Source organism: Macaca thibetana, chromosome 19, assembly GCF_024542745.1.
Source record: "Macaca thibetana thibetana isolate TM-01 chromosome 19, ASM2454274v1, whole genome shotgun sequence".
NCBI classification, from domain to species: Eukaryota; Metazoa; Chordata; class Mammalia; order Primates; family Cercopithecidae; genus Macaca; species Macaca thibetana.
In genome coordinates this window covers 42,376,454-42,397,747 of record NC_065596.1, presented here as the reverse complement: position 1 = coordinate 42,397,747, position 21,294 = coordinate 42,376,454, and the positions used below count along the sequence as shown (strand labels likewise).

General features: G+C 51.4%; 2 protein-coding genes across 5 annotated transcripts in view; both read right to left on the bottom strand.

Moving 5' to 3' along the window:
• Nucleotides 1-21,294, bottom strand: part of SIPA1L3 (signal induced proliferation associated 1 like 3) — a 308,993-nt gene that overhangs the window by 22,000 nt on the left and 265,699 nt on the right. For all 4 annotated transcript variants that reach the window (XM_050768874.1, XM_050768873.1, XM_050768876.1 and 1 more), the window contains exon 16: nt 4,292-4,513. In XM_050768874.1, the coding sequence (XP_050624831.1) occupies nt 4,292-4,513 (222 nt within the window). The remainder of the gene's footprint in view (nt 1-4,291; nt 4,514-21,294) is intronic.
• The window catches only part of SPINT2 (serine peptidase inhibitor, Kunitz type 2), a 230,800-nt gene that overhangs the window by 113,268 nt on the left and 96,238 nt on the right, over nt 1-21,294 (bottom strand). The gene's annotated exons all lie outside the window — the stretch shown is intronic.

Genomic DNA, 21,294 nt, shown 5'->3' with positions numbered 1-21,294 from the left:
CTGGGAGTACAGGTGTGAGCCACTGCATCTGGTTGTGATTTTTTTTTTTTTTTGAGATAGAGTTTAGCTCTTGTTGCCCAGGCTGGAGTGCAACGGCGTGATCTTGGTTCACTGCAACCTCCATCTCCTGGGTTCAAGCAATTCTCCTGCCTCAGCCTCCCGAGTAGCTGGACACGGGATGTGGAACAGATTCCAGGCATGCGCCACCACACCTGGCTAATTTTGTATTCTTAGTAGAGACGGGGTTTCTCCATGCTGGTCAGGCTGGTCTTGAACTCCCAACCTCACGTGATCCGCCTGCCTCGGCCTCCCAAAGTGCCGGGATTATAGGCGTGAGCCACCGTACCACAACCGGCTCTGGTTGTGATTTTTAAAATGTATCTGCAACTAAATAAATATTAAAAGGAGCCGAGTGCAGTGGCTCATGACTGTAATCCCAGCACTTTGGGAGGCCGAGGGGGGCGGATTGCCTGAGGTCAGGATTTCGAGACCAGCCTGACTAACACGGTGAAACCTCGTCTCTATTAAAAACACAAAAATTAAGAAGAATAAAACAAAACAAAAATTAGCCAGGAGTGGTGGTGTGCGCATATAGTCCCACCTACTTGGGAGGCTGAGGCAGAAGAAGTGCTTGAACCTGGGAGGTGGAGGTTGCAGTGAGCCGAGATCGCGCCACTGCACTCCGGCCTGGGCAACAGAGCGACACTTTGTCTCAAAAATAAATAAATACATAGATAAATAAATAAATAAATAAATATTAAAAGGAACTATGAAGCGATTTCATTTGTGTCCCCCCTGATATTTTATATGTTTAGTTTACACATGTTTACACAAACACACACACATACAAGCCACCTCTGGATTTCGTCACCGGGAAAGCTCTTGCTGTTGCATAGGGCTGTTGTCTCTCCAGGTATATCTTCTGAGCTCCTGCTAAGTGTGTGGTCTGGGTGAGGTTCAGGATGTCTCTGTTCTGGGCCCCGTGGGGGTGACAGAGAGGAAGCAAGCTGCCATGGGAGCGGCATTCGCTGTTCCCTGGGACAGGTGCTGGGGGTGGGCTGAGCCTGGTGTGGGGGTTCAGAGAACTTCTCCAAGAAAGACGTGTCTGTGTTGATACCCAAGGAGTGGTGCTATGGGTTGAACTGGGCCCCCACAAAAAGCTATATTGAAGTCCTAAGCCCCAGCATCTCCAAATGTGACCTCATTTGGAGACAGTCTTTCCAGAGGCAATCAAGTAAATCAGGTAGACCCTAATTCAGTTAGATTGGTGTCCTTACAGAAAGGGGAAATGTGGGCACAGACGCAGGGAGAACGTCATGCGAAGAGGAGGTGGAGACGGGGGTGATGCATCTATGTGTTGGCACCCACTGGCTGCTAGGAGGGAGGCCAGGAACAGGTTCTCCCTCACCGCCCTTGGAGGGAACCACCCTGTCAACGCCTGGACCTTGGACTTCTGGCCTCCACAACGGTGAGATGGTACATTTCTGTAGTTTAAGCCACTTAGGGTGTGGTACTTTGTTGCGGCTGCCCCAGCAAATTAATATGGGTGGGCAGGAGTGAGCCTAGAGTGGGGGTGTGGGTTGGGGGGTTCATGGCAGAGGAAGCAGTGTGCACGGGTGATTGTTGAGGAGGGTAACAGGGTTCAGCAGGGCCCAACTTGGGGCACACTGAAAAGTGGGGGCCTTATAGTATCTACTTATTGGGTTCGCCGTGAGAATCAAACGAGATCCACGCGTCTTATGTTCAGGATGGAGCATGCCCTGTGTGCCGGGCACGTTACAAGTGCCTTGTGACCAAGATGGCAGAACCTATTTCCCATGGGAGACACAGGTTGTGGAACAGAGTACAGCGACACGGAATGACAGCCTGGGCTACTGAAGGCCAGGAGGACCTGTGTGAGGGGGTGGCATTAGAGCGAGTCCTCGTGAGCTGCACCCCACAAGATCTGGAGGGAGCTCACTGCAGGCAGCATTGAGAGCCAGTGCAAAGGCCCTGGGGTGTGCCTCGATGTGGAGAGTGTGAGGAGGAGCAAGAGGCCAGTGTGGCTGGAACAGAGCGAGGAGGGGAGAGTGGACGGGAACGAGGGCAGAGGTGAGGGACAGATCATCCAGGGTCTGAGCGGGAGTTTGGGCAAAGAGCACGGCACCTGGTATAAAACGTGTGTAGTCAATGTGAGCCTGCATCATTAATCCCGGGAGCATGGGAGGCTGCTGGGGTTTTAAGCAGTTTTAATCATCAGTCTAGTTTTCAGAATCCCCTCTGGCTCTCAGCGTGAGCTCAGCACACTCGCCTGCTGATATCTCCCGGGACACTGTTTCTGTCTCCTGACACGTCTCTCCCTCCAAGCTCTGTGTCATCCCCCGATTTGAATGTCTCCATCTAGGTCATGAAAGATGACACTAAAAAGAACAGGATGGAGGAGGGCAGAGCCCCTCACTCAAGAGACATGAGCCTTGATCCAGGCTTCCTGGGCTCTGATCCAGGCTGCATCTCTCATCAGCTGTGTGACTCTGGGCCTCAGCTGCCTCATCTGTAAAAGGGGGAGGACAGGGGCCAGGCACAGTGGCTCATGCCTGTAATCCCTGCACTTTGGGAGGCTCAGGCGGACAGATCACTTGAGGCCAGGAGTTTGAGACCAGCCTAACATTGTGAAACCCTGTCTCTACTAAAAATACAAAATTAGCCGGGCGTGGTGGCGCACACCTGTAACCCCAGCTACTCGGGAGGCTGAGGCTGGAGAATCACTAGAACCCGAGAGGTAGAGGTGGTAGTGAGCCGAGATAGCACCATTGCACTCCAGCCAGGGCAACAAGAGTGAAACTCCGTCTCAAAAAAAAACAAAAAACAAAAAACAAAAATGGCGGTGGGATGGGGGGAGGACAGGTCCACCCCCATGGAGCTGTTGCGGGATCCAGTAAATTCATTTGCATCAAACCACTTAGAATGAACCTAGATGTGGCGAGTGCTCAGGAAATGGTAGCTCCTGTATCCTCCAAGTGAAAAACAAAACTCTTTCTCAACTGCACACCCCTCTCCTCTTTCACTTTAAAGTAAAATGCCCCAAATGAACTGCTCACACAGCTCCTCAATTCTGCCTCACCCTTTTCTCCTGAACCCTCGAGAGACCTCTGGGAGGCTTAACCCTATATAGTCAGTTCTCAGGCTCATCACCCTGGCCTGGGCCCCGCCTCCTCGCCTGAGCTCCGCCTCCCCTGGCCCCGCCTCTGCACCTCCCCGCCTTCCCTGCCCCACCTCCTTCCCCGGTTTCTCACTTTGGCTCAACGCCAAGGGGTTTCAGTCTCAGTCCCACAGTTCTCTATCCACACCCTGCCTTAGGTGCTCTTCCAGCCTCGCAGCTCTAGGCTGATTAATACCCAAAGTTCTCCCTCCAGCCTGACCTCTCCACTGAATTCGGGATTCCTTACTCAAGGGCCTCCCCGACGCCTCCGTCTGGATGTCTCCTGCGAATCTCACACCGAAGCATCCAGGATTGAACTACTGTGCCTTCCCCAAGACTGCTCCCCACTCAAGGCAAGTCTATCCTCCGGGCTTCAAGGCACGGCATCATCCTCAACCCCTCTCTTTCTCTCACACCACATCCACTCTGCCAGCAAGCCCCGTCTGCTCCATTTCAGATAATCTATCCGGAACCGCCCTCTTCTCACCCTCTCCGCCCCCCACCCTGCTCCCGCCCCCTCGTCTCCGCCTGGACCACGACAGCAGCTCCTCCCTGCTCCTCGCAGGCTGCTCCCCACACGCAGCCACAGAGACCCTGGAACGCCCAATTTAGATCCTGCCCCATCTCTGCTCCATGCCCTCCCGTGGCTCCATGTCACTCAGGGCAAACACCAAGCCCCTTCCACGTGGCCTGCAAGACCCTCCGCGTTCTGTCCCCATCCCTCCCTGACCTCATGTCCCCACACCCTCCCCTGGCCCAAACTGTTCCAGCCACCCCAGCCTGCCCGCAGGCAACCGTGTCACTCACTGCCTCAGGACCTTTGCAGCTGCTACTCCTGTCTGGAATGTTCCTCACCCGGATGCGGCACAGGGCTAACCGCCATGGACCTACTGCGTGCTTCTCTATTCATTCCATTTACTGTTGGTCACCCCAGTTGGAATGCCAGCTCCCTAAGAGGCGTTCCCGCCTGTCCTGTTCGCAGCTGCAGCCCCAGTGTGTACACTGGCTCACAGTCATCTGTACAATGACAGCATGTGGCATCACCCTCTTTCCGCCCCCGAGACGCCCTGGTGTGGATCTGGCGAGCGCCTTGCTGGACGTCCAGGCACTTACTTCTTTGGGTCACTGAAGGGGAGTGGCCGTGGTGGGGGCTCCTCCGTTCTCTTCCACCCTGTTGGGTGCTTATTGCGCACAGGCTGCTTGGAGAAGAAGGACTTGGGGACGGAGGCGGAGAGCTGGAAGGGGCTGGGCTGGGCCAGCTGGGAGGGCCGAGGAGTCTCTGCACTGGCAGTTTTGTAAACCTGAGCGGGGTAGCCAACCCTCGAGCCCATGTCACTGCAAAACAAAAATGAGAGAGATAAAAAAACCAAATCCATTCCACATTTGGCAAGACAGCACTATTGAAGTTTACTCCTGGGAATCAAAAAGGTTCATTTGCACAAGAGAGACACAAATATATTACCGCTGTGGAAAATTCCAACAATACAGACGCCTATCTGTAGAAAAGGCAAGGTTGCCTGCACAGCGCCCAATCCCACCCGAGGATGGCCTTCTAGCACATTTGGTTCCTCTATGGGAATCTGAAAAATTCACTCCAGTCTCCTTGGTACAACCTATGCAGCTAAAGGTGGGGATCCAACCTCCTGCTCATCTCTAGAGGGAACTATGGCTTATAGTTTGCGCTTTTTCGTTCCTAACTTTTCTCTCTCGTTTTTTTTCGAGACAGGGTCTCACTCTGTCACCCAGGCTGGAATGCAGTGGCGCGGTCTCAACTCACCGCAGACTCGACCTCCCAGCCTCAAGTGATCATCCCACCTCAGCCTCTGAGTAGCTGCGACTACCGGCATGCACCACTATGCCTGGCTAATTTTCGTAGAGATGGGGTTTCGCTATGTTCCCATCACGGGGCCTGGCCCTTAACCTTTTTCTTTTTTTTTTTTTGAGACAGAGTCTCACTCTGTTACCCAGGCCAGAGTGCAGTAGTGCAATCTCGGCTCACTCCATCCTCAGTCTCCTGAGTTCAAGCGATTCTCCTGCCTCAACCTCCCTAATAGCAGGGATTACAGATGTGTGCCACCACACCCAGCTAAGTTTTTTGTATTTTTAGTAGAGACAGCGTTTCACCATGTTGGCCAGGCAGGTCTCAAACTCCTAACCTCAGATGATCACCCAACTCAGCCTCCCAAAGTGTTGGGATTATAGGCGTGAGCCACTGCGCCTGCTCAACCTTTTTCTATGCAAAAACATACACATATGTATATAAAAGGGGGCATTCTGCGGGGGGTGGGGGGATGGGTGGGAGGATTATTGGTTTTTTGTTTATTTAAAGAGACAACGTCTCACTATGTTGCCCAGGCTGGCCTCAAATTCCTGGGTTCAGGTGATCCTCCCACCTCAGCTTCCTAAGTAGCTGGGAACACGGGTGTGTGCCACCACACCCAGCTAGGATTATATATATAAGTTAATAAATCCTTTTTGAGGGTTAATTTAGCAGTATCACAGGATGGTACTTTTTGACTATAGTCAAATGAGAAGACTGGCAAATCTTCTCCCCAGAGATGACAAAATTGACCACAAACAACCATTTCAGTACTCTGAAAACTGACCAAACACGTACGACAATTTGAGAGGCATTTATGCTCGAGAAACTGAACTTTAGGCAAGAATAGAGGAAATTCGTCCCATTTTGTCCTCTCCCCACCCGTTCCCAGCTCAGTGAATGAAGAAGCTCTTCCGGGGCAGAAACTTTGGGACGGTATGAAGGGTACCAACATATGTGCATCAGGAACTTTGGAAGGAGAGGAGAGAAGGGGCAGAAGAAATATTTGAAGAAATAATGGTTGGAAACTTCTTTAATCTGATGAAAAACATTACACATCTAAGAAGCTCAACAAACACCAAGTAGGAAAAATACAGAGATTCACACCTAGAAAAAGAGTTGAAAGTTAAATGCTGGCTGGGCGCGGTGGCTCACGCCTGTAATCTCAGCACTTTGGGAGGCCGAGGCGGGCAGATCACCTGAGGTCAGAAATTTGAGACCAGTCTGATCAACATGGAGAAACCCCATCTTTACTAAAATACAAAAAAATTAGCCGGGCATGGTGGCGCCCCCCTGTAATCCCAGCTACTCGGGAGGCTGAGGCAGGAGAATTCCTTGAACCTGGGAGGCGGAGGTTGCGGTGAGCCGAGATCACACCATTACGCCACTGCACTCCAGCCTGGGCAACAGGAGTGAAACTCTGTCTCAAAAAAAAAATTACATAAATAAATAAATAAATAAAAATAAAAAGAAAGTTAAACGCTAACATAAACATCTTGAAAGCTTCAAGATGATGCATCACATATAGGGGAGCATCAATACAATTAACAGGCCTATAATCCCAGCACTTTGGGAGGCCGAGACGGGAAGATCCCTTGAGCCCAGGAGTTGGAAACCAGCCTGGGAAACATAATGAGACCCCATTTCTATAAAAAAGAAAAAAAAAATACAATTAACTGTTGACTTCTCATTTAAAAGAATGAAATAAAAAGTAATTTTTAAAGTGCTGAAAGAAAACAACCGTTAACCAGGAATTCTATATCCAGGAAAACCATCCTTGAAAAATGAAGGCAGCAGAAAGATATTCCTTTATAAACAGAGATGGAGAGAATTTGTTGCTAGCATATCTGCCTGATACAAAATAATTTTAAAACTCCTCCGGTTAATCCCAGCCCTTTGGGAAGCCAAGGCAGGTGGATCACCTGTCAGGAGATCAAGACCAGCCTGGCCAACATGGCGAAACCCCAACTCTACTAAAAATACAAAAATCAATGGAGTGGTGGCAGGCACCTGTAATCTCAGCTACTCAGGAGGCTAAGGCAGGAGAATTGCTTGAACCCAGGAGGCAGAGGTTGCAGTGAGCTGAGATTGCGCCATTGTACTCTAGTCTAGGTGACAGAGCAAGACTCCGTCTCAAAAAAAGAAAAACAAAAAAGTCCTCAGGTTGAAAGAAATGACTCTAGACAATGACCTGAGTCAGTAGACAGAAATGAATAGCCCAAGATGGCAAACTGTGCTTTAAAATAGGATTCTATAAGTATATGCTTTCTTATTTCTTCTCTTAACTTCCTTAAAGATATAAGACTGTATAAGGCAATAATTATAATACTACACTGCTGGGTTAAAACATATATGGATATAATATATCTGATAAACAGAGCACAAAAAAGGGAGAAGGAAATAGTACAATATTGGAGAAAGTTTTATATTTTATTGGAATTTAGTATTAACCTGAATTGCACTGATAGATGCACATTATAATAACTAAAAAGATAGTTAAACAAGAATAGAATCCAAATGTTATACTAAATTATATATATTTTTTATTTTTAACTTTTGGAACAGAGTCTTACTCTGTCACTTAGGCTGGAAGGCAGTGGTGCAGCCCTGGCCCACTACACTACAACCTCCGCCTCCCTGGCTCAAGCAATTCTCCTGCCTCAGCCTCCCGAGTAGATGAGATTATGGGTGCAGGCCACCATGCCCGGCTAAATTTTTGTATTTTTAGTAGAGACAGGGTTTTGCCATGCTGGCCAGGCTGGTCTCGAACTCCTGACCTCAGGTGATATGCCCGCCTGGGCCTCCCAAAGTGCTGGGATTACAGGTGTGAGCCACCACATCTGGCCTGAAATTATATTTATTTACTACATAATAAGGCAGTAAGGAAGAACAGAGAAGCAAGAAATATAGTAGACATACAGAAAACAAATAGCAAAATGGCTAATGCAAAACCAACCATTAGCAGTAATAATTACATTTAAAGTGAATGGTTTAAACACTCCCATCAAAAGGCAGGGATTGTCAGCCTGGATACAAACAGCAACTATGTAATGCTTTCTACAATTTAGCAATATCTATCAATGGGGCAAAGAGTATGCATTGGTGAGGAGATGTCCAGGGAACTACTGAAGCATGTAACACCAAGAATGGTCAGGAATGAGGCCTGGTGCAGCGGCTCACGCCTGTAATCCCAGCACTTTGGGAGGCCGAGGCCGGTGGATCATGAGGTCAGGAGATCGAGACCATCCTGGTTAACACAGTGAAACCCCGTCTCTACTACAAATACAAAAAATTAGCCGGGCGTGGTGGCGTGTGCCTGTAGTCTCAGCTACTCAGGAGGCTAAGGCAGGAGAAGGCGTGAACCTGGGAGGCAGCGGTTGCAGTGAGCGGAGATTGCACCACTGTACCCCACCCCGGGTGACAGAGCGAGACTCTGTCTCAAAAAATAAAAATAATAATAAAATTAAAAAAAAAACAGAATGGTCAGGAATGCTTTCTCCAGGAGACAAGAGCATCAGAGCTGAGAACTGAAGGATGACTGGCCTCAGCTTAACATTTGGCCTCCCAGAAATCCATGCAATAGAGAAGCCTGCACAAGGCCGGGAACGGTGGCTCATGCTGTAATCCCAGCACTCTGGGAGGCTGAGGTGGGAGAACTGCTGGAGCCCAGGAATGTTGTAGAGACCCTAACTCTCTCTCTCTCTCTCGTTTTTTAAATAGGGATGGGGTATTGCTACGTTGCCCAGGCTGGTCTTGAACTCTTGGGCTCAAATGATCCTCCTACCCCAGCCTCCCAAAGAGCTAGGATTACAGTTGTGAGGCACCATGCCCAACCCTAGAGACCCCATCTCCACAGAAAAATAAAAGTAGCTGGGAATAGTGGCACATGCCTGTAGTCTTAGCTACTCAAACAAACAAACAAACAAACAAACAAACAAACGGCAAAAAAAAAGGCCAGCACAAGCACACACAGGCAGGCAAAAAAAAAATTAGGAAAAGTTGGAGGCCTGCTCAAGCCTGTACCCAGCACTTTGGGAGGCCGAGACGGCGGATCACGAGGTCAGCAGATCGAGACCATCCTGGTGACTCTGTGAAACCCCGTACTGTTTATAAAAAACTAGCCGGGCGAGGTGGCGGGCGCCTGTAAGTACTGGAAGGAGAATGGCCCGGGAGGCTGGAGCTGCAGTGAGCTGAGATCACTGCACTCCAGCCTCGGCTCACTCCGCTCAAAAAAAAAAAAAAAAAAAAAAAAAAAAAGTTGGAAATGGCCAGGCTGGAATGCAGTGGTGCAATCTCGGCTCACTGCAGCCTCCGCGCCTCCGGGGTTCAAGTGATTCTCGTGCCTCAGCCTCCCGAGTAGCTGGGATTATAGGTATGCACCACCACACCTGGATAATTTTTGTTATTTTTAGTAGAGACGGGGTTTCACCATATTGGTCAGGCTAGTCTTGAACTTCTGGCCTCAAGTGATCCACCTGCCTCGACCTCCCAAGATGCTGGTATCACAGGCATGAGCCACCACACCCTGCCACAAGTGTATCCTTATGATCGAAAACTATGCAGCTGGGCGCAGTGGCTCACGCTTGTAATCCTAGCACTTTGGGAGGCAGAGGTGGGCAGATCATGAGGACAGGAGATTGAGACCATCATGGCTAACGCGGTGAAACCCCGTCTCTACCAAACATACAAAACAATTAGCCGGGCGAGGTGGCGGGCGCCTGTAGTCCCAGCTACTCGGGAGGCTGAGGCAGGAGAATGGCGTGAATCAGGGAGGCGGAGGTTGCGGTGAGCCGAGATCGCGCCACTGCACTCCAGCCTGGGCGACAGAGTGAGACTCCATCTCAAAAAAAAAAAAAAAAAAAAAAAAAAAAAAAAAAAAAAAAGAAAACCATGCAGCCAGTGCAAAGAAAGAGGTCAATCTCTGTTTACGTATGAGGACAGGTGGTCTGAGCTATAGTAAATGGAAACGATGCATGGTACAAAACATCACTCTGTGTTCTTTTTTTTTTTTTTTTTTTTTTTTTTGAGATGAGTCTCGCTCTGTCACCCAGGCTGGAGTGCAGTGGCCGGATCTCAGCTCACTGCAAGCTCTGCCTCCCGGGTTCCCGCCATTCTCCTGCCTCAGCCTCCCGAGTAGCTGGGACTACAGGTGCCCGCCACCTCGCCCAGCTAGTTTTTTGTACTATTTAGTAGAGACGGGGTTTCACCGTGTTCGCCAGGATGGTCTCGATCTCTTGACCTCGTGATCCGCCCGTCTCGGCCTCCCAAAGTGCTGGGATTACAGGCTTGAGCCACCGCGCCCCGCCCTTTTTTTTTTTTTTGAGACGGAGTCTTGCTCTGTCGCCCAGGCTGGAGTGCAGTGGCCGGATCGCAGCTCACCGCAAGCTCCGCCTCCCGGGTTCATGCCATTCTCCTGCCTCAGCCTCCCGAGTAGCTGGGACTACAGGCGCCCGCCACCTCGCCCGGCTAATTGTTTTGTATGTTTAGTAGAGACGGGGTTTCACCGCGTTAGCCATGATGGTCTCAATCTCCTGTCCTCATGATCTGCCTACCTCTGCCTCCCAAAGTGCTAGGATTACAGGCTTGAGCCACCGCGCCCAGCCTTTTTTTTCTTTTTATGGAGAATGGGGTCTCGCTATATTGTCCAGGCAGGTCTCGAACTCCTGGGCTCAAGCTATCCTCCTGCCTCTGCCTCCCTGAGAGCTGGGATTACAGGTGTGAGCCACTGCATCTGGCAAAATAAACCAGAATTTTAAAAAAGTCATTGTATATCACACAAGGTAAGGGTTAAGTGGTATGTTTGAAAGAACTGGGTTGGTAAAGGTTTGGAGAAAAATCTCTGGAGGAGTGTACACTAATGGATTATCTCTGGAAGTAGTAATGATGGGGAACATGTACAGAATAAAAGCCAAATTAAGCTGGGCAGAGTGGCACATGCTTGTAGTCCCAGCTACTTGGAAGCCTGAGGTGGGAGAATCGCTTGAACCCAGGGGTTTGAAACTGCAGTGAGGCAGGACTGTGCCACTGGATTCCAGCTTGGGTGACAGAGTCCCCATCACTCAAAAACAAACAAAAACAAAATAAACAAAAAAAACCCTAAAAAGTCTAATTAAACTGTATAAATGGCACAGGGTAAAAAGGAAGTGGCCAGCTGGGCGGGGTGGCTCACGCCTGTCATCTTAGCACTTTGGGAGGCTGAGGCGAATGGATCACCTAAGGTCAGGAGTTCGAGATCAGCCTGGCCAACATGGTGAAACCCCATCTGTACTAAAAAATACAAAAAACAAACAAACAAAAAAATGAGCCAAGTGTGGTGGTGTGCACCTGTAATCCCAGTTACTCAGGAGGCTGAGGCAGGAGAATCACCTGGGAGGCAGAGGTTGCGGTGAGCCAAGATCGCGCCACTGCACTTCAGCCTGGGCGACAGAGCAAGATTGTCTCAAAAAAAAAAAAAAAAAAAAAAAAAAATTAATTAATAAGTGTCCGCCAACTGAGCTGGGATTTTGCTGCTTACAGCCCTAAAGCATTCCCATGACTGTCCCTGTCTTCAAACTCTGCTAGCCCAGCACGGCCTTGGCAAAATAATAACTTCCATGAATATGCTGTGCAACTCCACCCAGCCCTCTGAGGTGGGTGGGCGCCCCCTCCCCGACACCCCATGGGCCACGAGCCCTGCCAGGTGCCAGGCACCATGCTCGGTCATTTCTCAGTGGCATCAGTGAATGCCTGTTCCACCGGGTGGAGTTTTTCTTTTTTTTTTGGGGGGACGGAGTCTTGCTCTGTTGCCCAGGCTGGAGTGCAGTGGCACTACCTCGGCTCACTGCAACCTGCGCCTCCCAGGTTCATGCCATTCTCCTGTCTCAGCCTCCCAAGCAGCTGGGATTATAGGCGCCCGCCACCATGCCCAGCTAATTTTTGTATTTTTAGTAGAGATTGGGTTTCACCCTGTTAGCCAGGATGGTCTCGATCTCCTGACCTCGTGATCCGCCCACCTCGGCCTCCCAAAGTGCTGGGATTACAGGCGTGAGCCACTGCACCCAGCCTAGTGGAGTTCTTTTTTTTAAGAGACAGGGTCTTGTTCTGTCAACCAGGCTGGAGTGCAGCAGTGAAATCATAGTTCACTGCAGTGTTGAACTCCTGGGCTCAAGCGATCCTCCCACTTCAACCTCCTGAGTATCTGGGACTATATGCATGTTCAACCAGTTAATTTTTTTTTTTTTTTTTTTTTTTTTTGAGACGGAGTCTCGCTCTGTCGCCGGGGCTGGAGCGCAGTGGCCGGATCTCAGCTCACTGCAAGCTCCGCCTCCCGGGTTTACGCCATTCTCCTGCCTCAGCCTCCTGTGTAGCTGGGACTACAGGCGCCCGCCACCTCGCCCGGCTAGTTTTTTGTATTTTTTTAGTAGAGACGGGGTTTCACCGTGTTCGCCAGGATGGTCTCGATCTCCTGACCTTGTGATCCGCCCGTCTCAGCCTCCCAAAGTGCTGGGATTACAGGCTTGAGCCACCGCGCCCGGCCAACCAGTTAATTTTTAAACTTTGTTTTTTAGAGATGGGGTCTTGCTACATTGCCCCAGTTGGTCTAGAACTCCTGGACTCAAGCGATCCCCCTGCCTCAACTGGCCCAAATGCTGCGATTACAGATGTGAGTTCTGACCCCACCTGCCAATGGACAGAGTGAACATTCTTTTTTTTTTTTTTTTTTTTGAGACAGAGTCTTGCTCTGTTACCCAGGCTGGCGTGCAGTAGCGCGATCTGGGCTCACTGCAACCTCCGCCTCCTGGGTTCAAGTGATTCTCCTGCCTCAGCCTCCTGAGTAGCTGGGATTACAGGCACCCACCACTATGCCCAGCTAATTTTTGTATTTTTAGTAGAGACAGGGTTTCTCCAGGCTGGTCTCGAACTTCTGACCTCCTGATCCGCCCGCCTCGGCTTCCCAAAGTGCTGGGATTACAGGCATGAGCCACAGCTCCCGGCCTGAACATTCTTTCTGGAGCGTCAGTGTGCCCATGCGTTCTCCTGAAGCCTCAGTATCAACTTGAAAACTGGGGCAAGATAGTGTGGGCTTTGCTGTCCACCTGACCCAGGTTCCAATCCTGGCTCCAGTCAACACACTGGCCAACTTGGATGGGGTCTATTCCCTTCAGTAAGCCTCAGTTTCCTCCTCTGAGAAATGAGGCAATGACAGCACCTGCCTCATGAGATCCTATGTGCTAAGTGCTCAGCACTGAGTCCCGAGGAGGAACCAGGGAGCTGCAGGTCCCAGGGAGGTGGTGGTGGGGTCCCTGGGCTCTGGGCTCAGACAGCAGTGGTGGTAGCAGGGGAGGGGCAGGCATCCTGCTCTGTGCTCCCATCCTCACCTTCAACCAGAGAGGCTATGCATTTACCTGGTTTGACAGCTTAGGGGAGCATTTATCATTTTGTTGGAGTCAAAGGATTTATGCTTTCAAAAAAGCTGAAAAACCAGAGGCTGGGTAGAGAAATCATACCAGCTGCATAAGTGTGTGCAATGCTTTTGGTCTGTTCAGCCTGGGGACTCTGAAGGGGACCGACGGGTGGTCCTGGGTGGGTGACAGGTTCTCAGAGAGCGAGCTGTGGTCCCTGCCTGCAGGAAGAGGAGCAGTGGCACAGTAGGTGGCCGTGACAGTGACGGTGCTGACCACTCCGAGCCCATGGAGGCTGCCTGGTCTTGTTCTAAGCATCTTATATGCGTCACCTCACTTAGCCGCCGTGGCAACCCCGAGACAGGAACTACCACCACTCCCATGTTCCAGGTCGGGGAAACGGAGGCCCAGGGAGATGAAATAACTTGCCCCAAATGATGTAGCTATAGGGGGATAAGAGCCAGGACGTAGACACAGGTAGTCTGGCTTGAGAGATGATACTTTTAACCACTATTCTGTACTCCCAGTGACAACAATTGTTAATGATAAATATTAATACATAATACATGAGAATAAAATACAGCAGCAGCTGATACACTTGAGCCCAGCTATGTCTCCGGCCCTGTAATAAGAGCTTTAAACTCATGGTCTCAGTTCACCCTCACAACCTTAGATGATGGATCCAATTTTTTTTTTTTTTTTTTTTTTGAGAGACAGAGTCTAGCTCTGTCACCCAGGCTGGAGTGCAGTGGTACCCTCTCGGCTCACTGCAACCTCTGCCTCCCAGGTTCAAGTGATTCTCTCACCTCAGCCTCTCGAGTATCTGGGACTACAGGTGCCCACCACCACATGTGGCTAATTTTTGTATTTTTAGTAGAGGTGGGGTTTCATCACGCTGGCCAGGCTGGTCTCAAACTCCTGACCTCAGGTGATCCGCCTGCCTCAGCCTCCCAAAGTGCTGGGATTACAGGCATGGGCCACTATGCCTGGCCGACAGATCCTATTATTACCCCCATTTTACAGATGAGGACATTGAGCCTCAGAGCACCTAAGGGGGTTGATGGAGATAACACAGCTGGGGTAAAAGGTGGAGCTGGGATGCAGACACAGACAGTCAGAAGCAGAGCCCTGAAGTCACACTGCTCACCCACACACCCTGCGGGCCCCTAGCCACTTGGCCTTCACTCCGGACCAGTCTTGCTTTCTCTCCCTGACATGTGTCGTGGGCTGAAGAGCCAATTTGTCCCTGCGTGTGGCTGGAATTGTGCTCCGGTGTAGGAGCCGTGAGCGGCCACATCACCCTGTGGCCTGCGGGGCAGAAGCAACGGGCCTTCAGAAAGTGGACAGAGAGAGGGTCTAGGCGAGAGATTCAACAGAAATCCCAATCCAGCCACTGCTCGCTACCTCCACCAACCACTGCCACCTGTATCATCAGAGCGGCCTCCTCCTGGCTCCCCCTCCCTCCTGCATCCTTCCCCAGCCTCAAAACACAGCCAGAGAGATCCCGAGAACATGAGAATCAGATCGGGACTCTCTCAGGGTTCCACCTCACTCTGGTAAGACCCAGAGCCCTTCCCTCAGGGGCCCGCGTCTGCCCCCAGCTCCTCCACACTCCCTCTCCTTCACTCTGCTCCAGCCATGCAGAAGCTATCCTCAAATACACCAGAAATGCTTCTACCTCGGGACCTTTGCACTGCTCCCTGCCCACAGATCTCTGCCTGGCTCCCTGGCTTCCTCTTCCCAAGCTGACTGTGACTGTGACTCCCTGAGGAGGTCTCGGTCTCGGGTGACCTAACACAGGCAGGGTGGGCCCCGGTGGATCTTCAGGCCCTCAGATTACCTTTCAGGGCTGTGCCCCCAGAAGGGCATCCCAGGGACTCCTGGCACAGCCTGGGGAAGCAAGGCCACGTGCTTCCTGCCTGCCTGGGAACGCCCAGCTGCGGCTGCGTCAGCTCCACGTGGAGCCGAGAGCCTCTGACTGCTCCTAACAGCTCTGACAAATTGCTCTGGAAGCCCAGAAAGCTCGGGAGTGTGCGCTGCCTCAGGAGAGGGCGAGGGCCAGGTGGCTGCCTGCCCAGGGTCACTCAGCCCACCGCGGTGCCCACGGCAGGCGCTGGCGCCTGGCAGCATGCCTGGCAGCTGGGTTCCCATGACGAATGTCTGGAGGGAGCATCTGTGAGGTCATCGATGGGCACAAGCTGCTACAGGCTGCAGCGGCTTCCACGGCGAGGGCCGTAGCCTGGGGAAGGGAGTGGGTGGGGGCTCCCTGCTTGGGCGTGTCAGGACCCATCCCTCTCCTGGCAGTCTTTGAATGTTGCTCACCATCCTCCCGCTGCCCAAGACAGTCTGTCCTCTCCAGAGTAGCCCACAGTGATCCCTTCTAGTTTTTAGTTTTACATTTTATTATTATCATTTTTTGAGATAGGGTCTTGCTTTGTCACCCAGGCTGAGTGCCGTGATGTGATCTCGGCTCACTGTAGCCTCCACTTCCCGGGCTCAAGCAATCCTCCGACCTCAGCCTCCCAAACACGCGTGTGCTACCACACCCAGCTAATTTTTTGTAGACGTGGGGTTTTGCCATGTTGCCCAGGCTGGTCTTGAACTCCTGGGCTCAAGTGATCTGCCTGCCTCAGCCTCCCAAAGTGCTGGGATTACAGGTGTGAGCCACCGTGCCCAGCCCGCAGTAATCTTTTTAAAAACATTAAGTCAGATGATGTGCTCAAATGCCTCCCATGGCTCCCATGTCCCTTGGAACCAAATCCCAGCATCTGACTGTGGTCAATATGCCCACCAGAACCAGGCTCCTGCCACTCTCCCCCGTCACACCTGCTTCAGCCCCTCTGGCCGCCTGACCATTTCTGGAGCACTGCGAATAAATTCACCCTCAGGGTCTGGACATCTGTTTCCACTGCCTGCATCTCACCCTGGCTTCCTACAATGCATCACCTCCTCCGAGAAGCCTTCCTGGAGACCCACTCTGTTTGCCTTTCCTCCCCAGCACTTATCACCTGCCGGCACGCTCCATGGTGGTTCGGCTGTCTGTCTGTCTTGTCCTGTCTCCAGGAGAATGACAGCTCCATAAGGGAGGCATGCTGCTGCACCACTGTGTCTGGAATGACACCTGGCACAGAGTGGGCGCTGCAAAGGTCAGTGACTGGAAGAATCGGTCCCCCCTGGCTGCCCCACTCTGCCTCCTCTTCTCACAAACGCCTCAGGCGCTCCCAGGCCACAGCAGTCTCCAGACACGTGGCAGTCACCCTGGACTCTCACATGGCTTGCTGGCTGTGCCCCAGGCCTGCATCTCCCTCCTGGCTTATTTCCTGGCAATGCCGCCTGCCGCCACATCCACAATTGCTCTGTCCTCCAGCTCAGGCCCACGTCCTCCCATGCACATCCAAGCCTCAGCCCCCTCAGACTTTGCCTCCTGTCTCACCGCCAGCACCATATTTTGGAAGACAAATCCACCCGCATTACCCTCGCTGCTCTTAAGATGAGATCCAAACTCCATAAAGGAGCTGGTAGGGCCCTGAATGTTCTGGCCACTGCTGACTTCCCCAACCTCCCACTGACTGCCCTATCTATGTCTCTATCCATCTATCTATCTATCCATCTATCTATCTATCCATCCATCTATCTGTCTGTCTATCCATCTGTCTATCCATCTGTCTGTCTGTCTGTCTGTCTGTCTGTCTATCTATCTATCTATCTATCTATCTATCTATCTATCTATCTATCTATCTATCTATCTATCTACCTACCTACCTACCTACCTACCTACCTACAGGGTCTTGCTTTGTCACCTAGGATGGAGTGATTGATTGATCAAGAGGGTGTCAATTAGTTACCCAGGACAATCACAGCCCACTGCAGTCTCGAACTACCAGGCTCAAGTGATCCTCTCACCTCAGCCTCTTGAGTAGCTGGGACTGCAGGAGCCTACTGCCATACCCAGCTAATTAAAAAAAAATTTTGGCCAAGCATGATGGCTCATGCCTGTAATCTCAGCACTTTGGGAAGCCAAGGTGGGTGGGTCACCCGAGGGCAGGAGTTCGAGACTAGCCTGGCCAACATGGTGAAACCCTGTCTCTACTATAAATACAAAAATTAGTTGGGTGTGGTGGCCTGTAATCCCAGCTACTCGGGAGGATGAGGCAGGAGAATCGCTTGAACCTGGGAGTGAGCTGAGATTGCGCCACTGCACTCCAGCCTGGGCAACAAGAGCGAAACTCCATCCCAAAAAGAAAAAAAAAAAAAAAAGCAGTTTGGTTGGGGGATAGAAGTGGGTCTATGCTGCCCAGGCTGGTCTCAAACTCCTGGCCTCAAGTGATGCTCCTGCCTTGGCCTCCCAAAGTGCTAGGATTACAGGCATGAGCCACTGTGCCCAGTCACAATTTCTATACTTGAGCCAAGGGGCCTGTGTTCAGTGGCCTGACGATGCCACCCTCCTCCCCACCTCAGGGGCTCTGCACATGCGACTCCAGTTTATAGACATACTTCCTCCATGCCTCATCTTTCCCTTCTGGTTGTTTTTTTAATGGTAAATAGTTATATATACACTCATCTGAATGAGGAATTCAGCATACTTTAAAAAAAACCTAGTGTGTATATATATATAGTTGTATATATACATATTGAGGTTCACAACATATATTGAGGCCCAGAATGTGTGTGTGTCTATATATATGTTGCGTATATACACACAATTTAAAAAACAGAGCAAACATCCGTATAACTGCATCCCAGATGAATGCCTCTCCGCCCCACTGAACCCCCCTCCTCTTCATCCGCTCCCTCCTCCCTGTCCCCCTCATCCTTGGCAGACGTGACCCTCCTGACCCTTGTTCGGGGACATTATCCCTGGTCCTAGGCTAGATTTGACACCTCCTCCAGCCCTGCATCCCATCCACCCTCAGACCCCACCGGTGTCTGAAGGCTGTCCCCTGGCACAATTCATTCCTGGCTTTTGGCATTATTTGCTAGCTGTTTCCCATGGGCCTCCGTCCGTGCCAGGATGGCCGGGGTCTGGTCTGACCATTCCAGCTCCCTGCAGAGGCCCCGGTGCGCAGCAGGCACTCACTGCGTGAATAAGTGCCGAGTTCTATGCCACAGCGTGCTGTGGAGATCTGTGGAGATCGACACAGGGCAGTCACTGAGCACTTGTGCGGGGCCTGTTCAAACACAGGTGCCTGCCTTCCAGGCAGAGGCTGGGGAGCAAGCTGTCACTCCAGCCCAGGGGCACGTGCTGACGACAGCACACGCAGGGGCTGCTGGGCCGCCCACTGCACAGCACAGTGTGGCTGCCATGGGAAGCGGAGGCACGTGTGGCCACTTGAACCCAGGTCTGACTCTGAGCAGGTGGCTCTGTGGCCATCCAGGGAACTTGCGCCCATTGAAATGGAAAATGGAAGACTGTGGGAGGCCAATGGAGGGAGGTAGGGTGAGACGGACGGTGGGAGCCACCACTTCGTCTGGACTGCTTTTCCCTCCTGACTCCCCTGGCTAGCTCAGACTCTCCTGGTAAGCCTCTCCCGCAACGGAGCGGCCCCTCCCACGACTGGGTTAGGGGAGGCTCCCTTTGGGCTCCCACGTTCCCTGTACCCCTCCATCATGGCCGCAATCTGTCTGCCTGGCCCCCCTCCATCCCACCCTGGCCCCTCTACCTGTGCCCCCTCATCTTACCCTGACTCCTCTTCCTGGCTCCCTTGTATCCCAGCCCTGACCCCTCAGCCTGGGCCCCCCACCCTGACCCTGACCCCTCTACCTGGGCCTCCCCTATCTTGACCTGACCCCTCTGGGCTGTCTCTGGGAATGCATCTGTCAGGCAGGACCGGGGCTCCCTCAGTCACTGCTGTGCCCCCAACACTGCCTGTAACAGGGCTTGGACCAGGGGAGATACTCTGATTTTGTGAATCTGAGGCAAGGCCTCATTTTTGTGTGTTTTTCAAATACCCCCTCATACCCCATGATTCCAACAGGCAGTCTTCAAGTCCAAGCACTGTTCTAAGGGTACATTCAATCTTCACCACATCCCTATGAGGTAGGGATGTGGTTTATCCCTAGTTTTACAGATGAGGAAACTGAGGCCCAGAGAAGTTCAGTCACTTGCCCGGGGGGTACACAGCCAAGAAGTGGCTGAGGGAGGGATTGAACGCAGGTGGGCTGACACTGAAGGTCACACTCTTATCCACATGGATATGTTTCTTTTTTTTTTTTTCTGAGACTGAGTCTTGCTCTGTTGCTGAGGCTGAAGTGCAGCGGCACGATCTCAACTCACTGCAACCTCTGCCTCCCAGGCTCAAGCGATTCTCCCGCCTCAGCCTCCAGAATAGCTGGGACCACAGGCATGCGCCACCATGCCTGGCTAATTTTTGTATTTTCAGTAGATATGGGGTTTTACCATGTTGGTCAGGCTGGTCTGGAACCCCTGGCCTTGGCCTCCCAGAGTGCTGGGATTACAGGCGTGAGCCATGGAGCCCAGCCTGGATATAGTTCTTTAAATCAACTCATTTTATTTTCTCCTTGACTTGTCCAAGGTGGTGTCTGTAAAATCAGGGGGTGAGTTGCAAACAGTTTTTTCTAATACTCATTAAAGCAAGCATATATCCATTTAAAATAAAATATTTTCCTCCCCGCACCACCCAAATCACCTCAAGCACCCCATTTTGGGAAATGCTGCGCCACTCTCAAGCCTGGTTGCCTAGGAGAAAACTTCAGGAAGCAGCTTTAATGAGTAGATAAGAATGATTTGCAATTAGCATCAATTGTCTGTATGCAAATTAAAGCTCCCAACCGCAGGGCCCTCTTTTGCAGCGGGCTCCTCTCCCATTTCATTCCTTTCATTTCTGGGTTCAGCAGATCCTTTCCTTAGACACAGTATGATTTCATACCCACCCTCCCATCTCAGCCACAGTCTACTCCAGGCCTGGCTGTCTTTATGTCTCGGATTTCAAATCCTCCCAGTTGTTTGGGTTCACTAAGGTGGTAGTTCCGTGCCTGGAACGGGGGCTACCACAACGGAGACCTGAGACCCCTGGTGTAGACTTTCTTGGTCTCATGTCCCTCTTCGTGGGACAGGTTCCCCCCTCCCCACAGTGTTTTATTTATTTATTTATTTAATTTTTGAGACAGAGTTTCCTCTGTCACCCAGGCTGGAGTGAACGCATTGGTTGTTTTTTTTTTTTTTTTTTTTTTTTTTAGATGGAGTCTCATTCTATTCCCCAGGCTGGAGTGCGGTGGCGTAGTCTCGGCTCACTGCACCCTCCACCTCCCAGGTTCAAGTGATTCTCCTGCCTCAGCCTCCTGAGTAGCTGGGATAACAGGCGCCCACCACCATGCCTGGCTAATTTTTGTATTTTTAGTAGAGACGGGGTTTCACCATGTTGGCCAGGCTGGTCTTGAACTCCTGACCTCAGGTGATCCTCCCACCTTGGCCTCCCAAAGTGCTGGGTTTATAGGCGTAAGCCACCGCGCTCGACCCCAGTGGGCACAGTTATTCATTCGTCTCAGTGACAATCTGATTCTCATCTGTTTCCCTCATTGGACGGTGGGGAGGCCTGGGGGCCTCATCCAAATGTGCTTGTGATTTCTCTCAGTTCCCAGCACAGTGTCTGGGACAGAGCAAATCCCTAAGAATACTTATGAATGGAATAAATGAATGAATGAATGAGCCATTCAAAAGAGCCCATGTGTTCAAAAGATTAAGAGGTACTCGTCACCAGGTGTGGTGGCTCATGCCTGTAATCCCAGCACTTTTGAGAGGTCTAGGTAGGAGGATCCCTTGAGCCCAGGAGTTTGAGACCAGCCTGAGCAACATAGTGAGACCATTTCTCTACTAACGAACTTAAAAAATTAGCTGAGCCTGGGGGTGCGCACCTGTAGTCTCAGCTACTTGGGGGTGCTGAGGCGGGAGAAACACT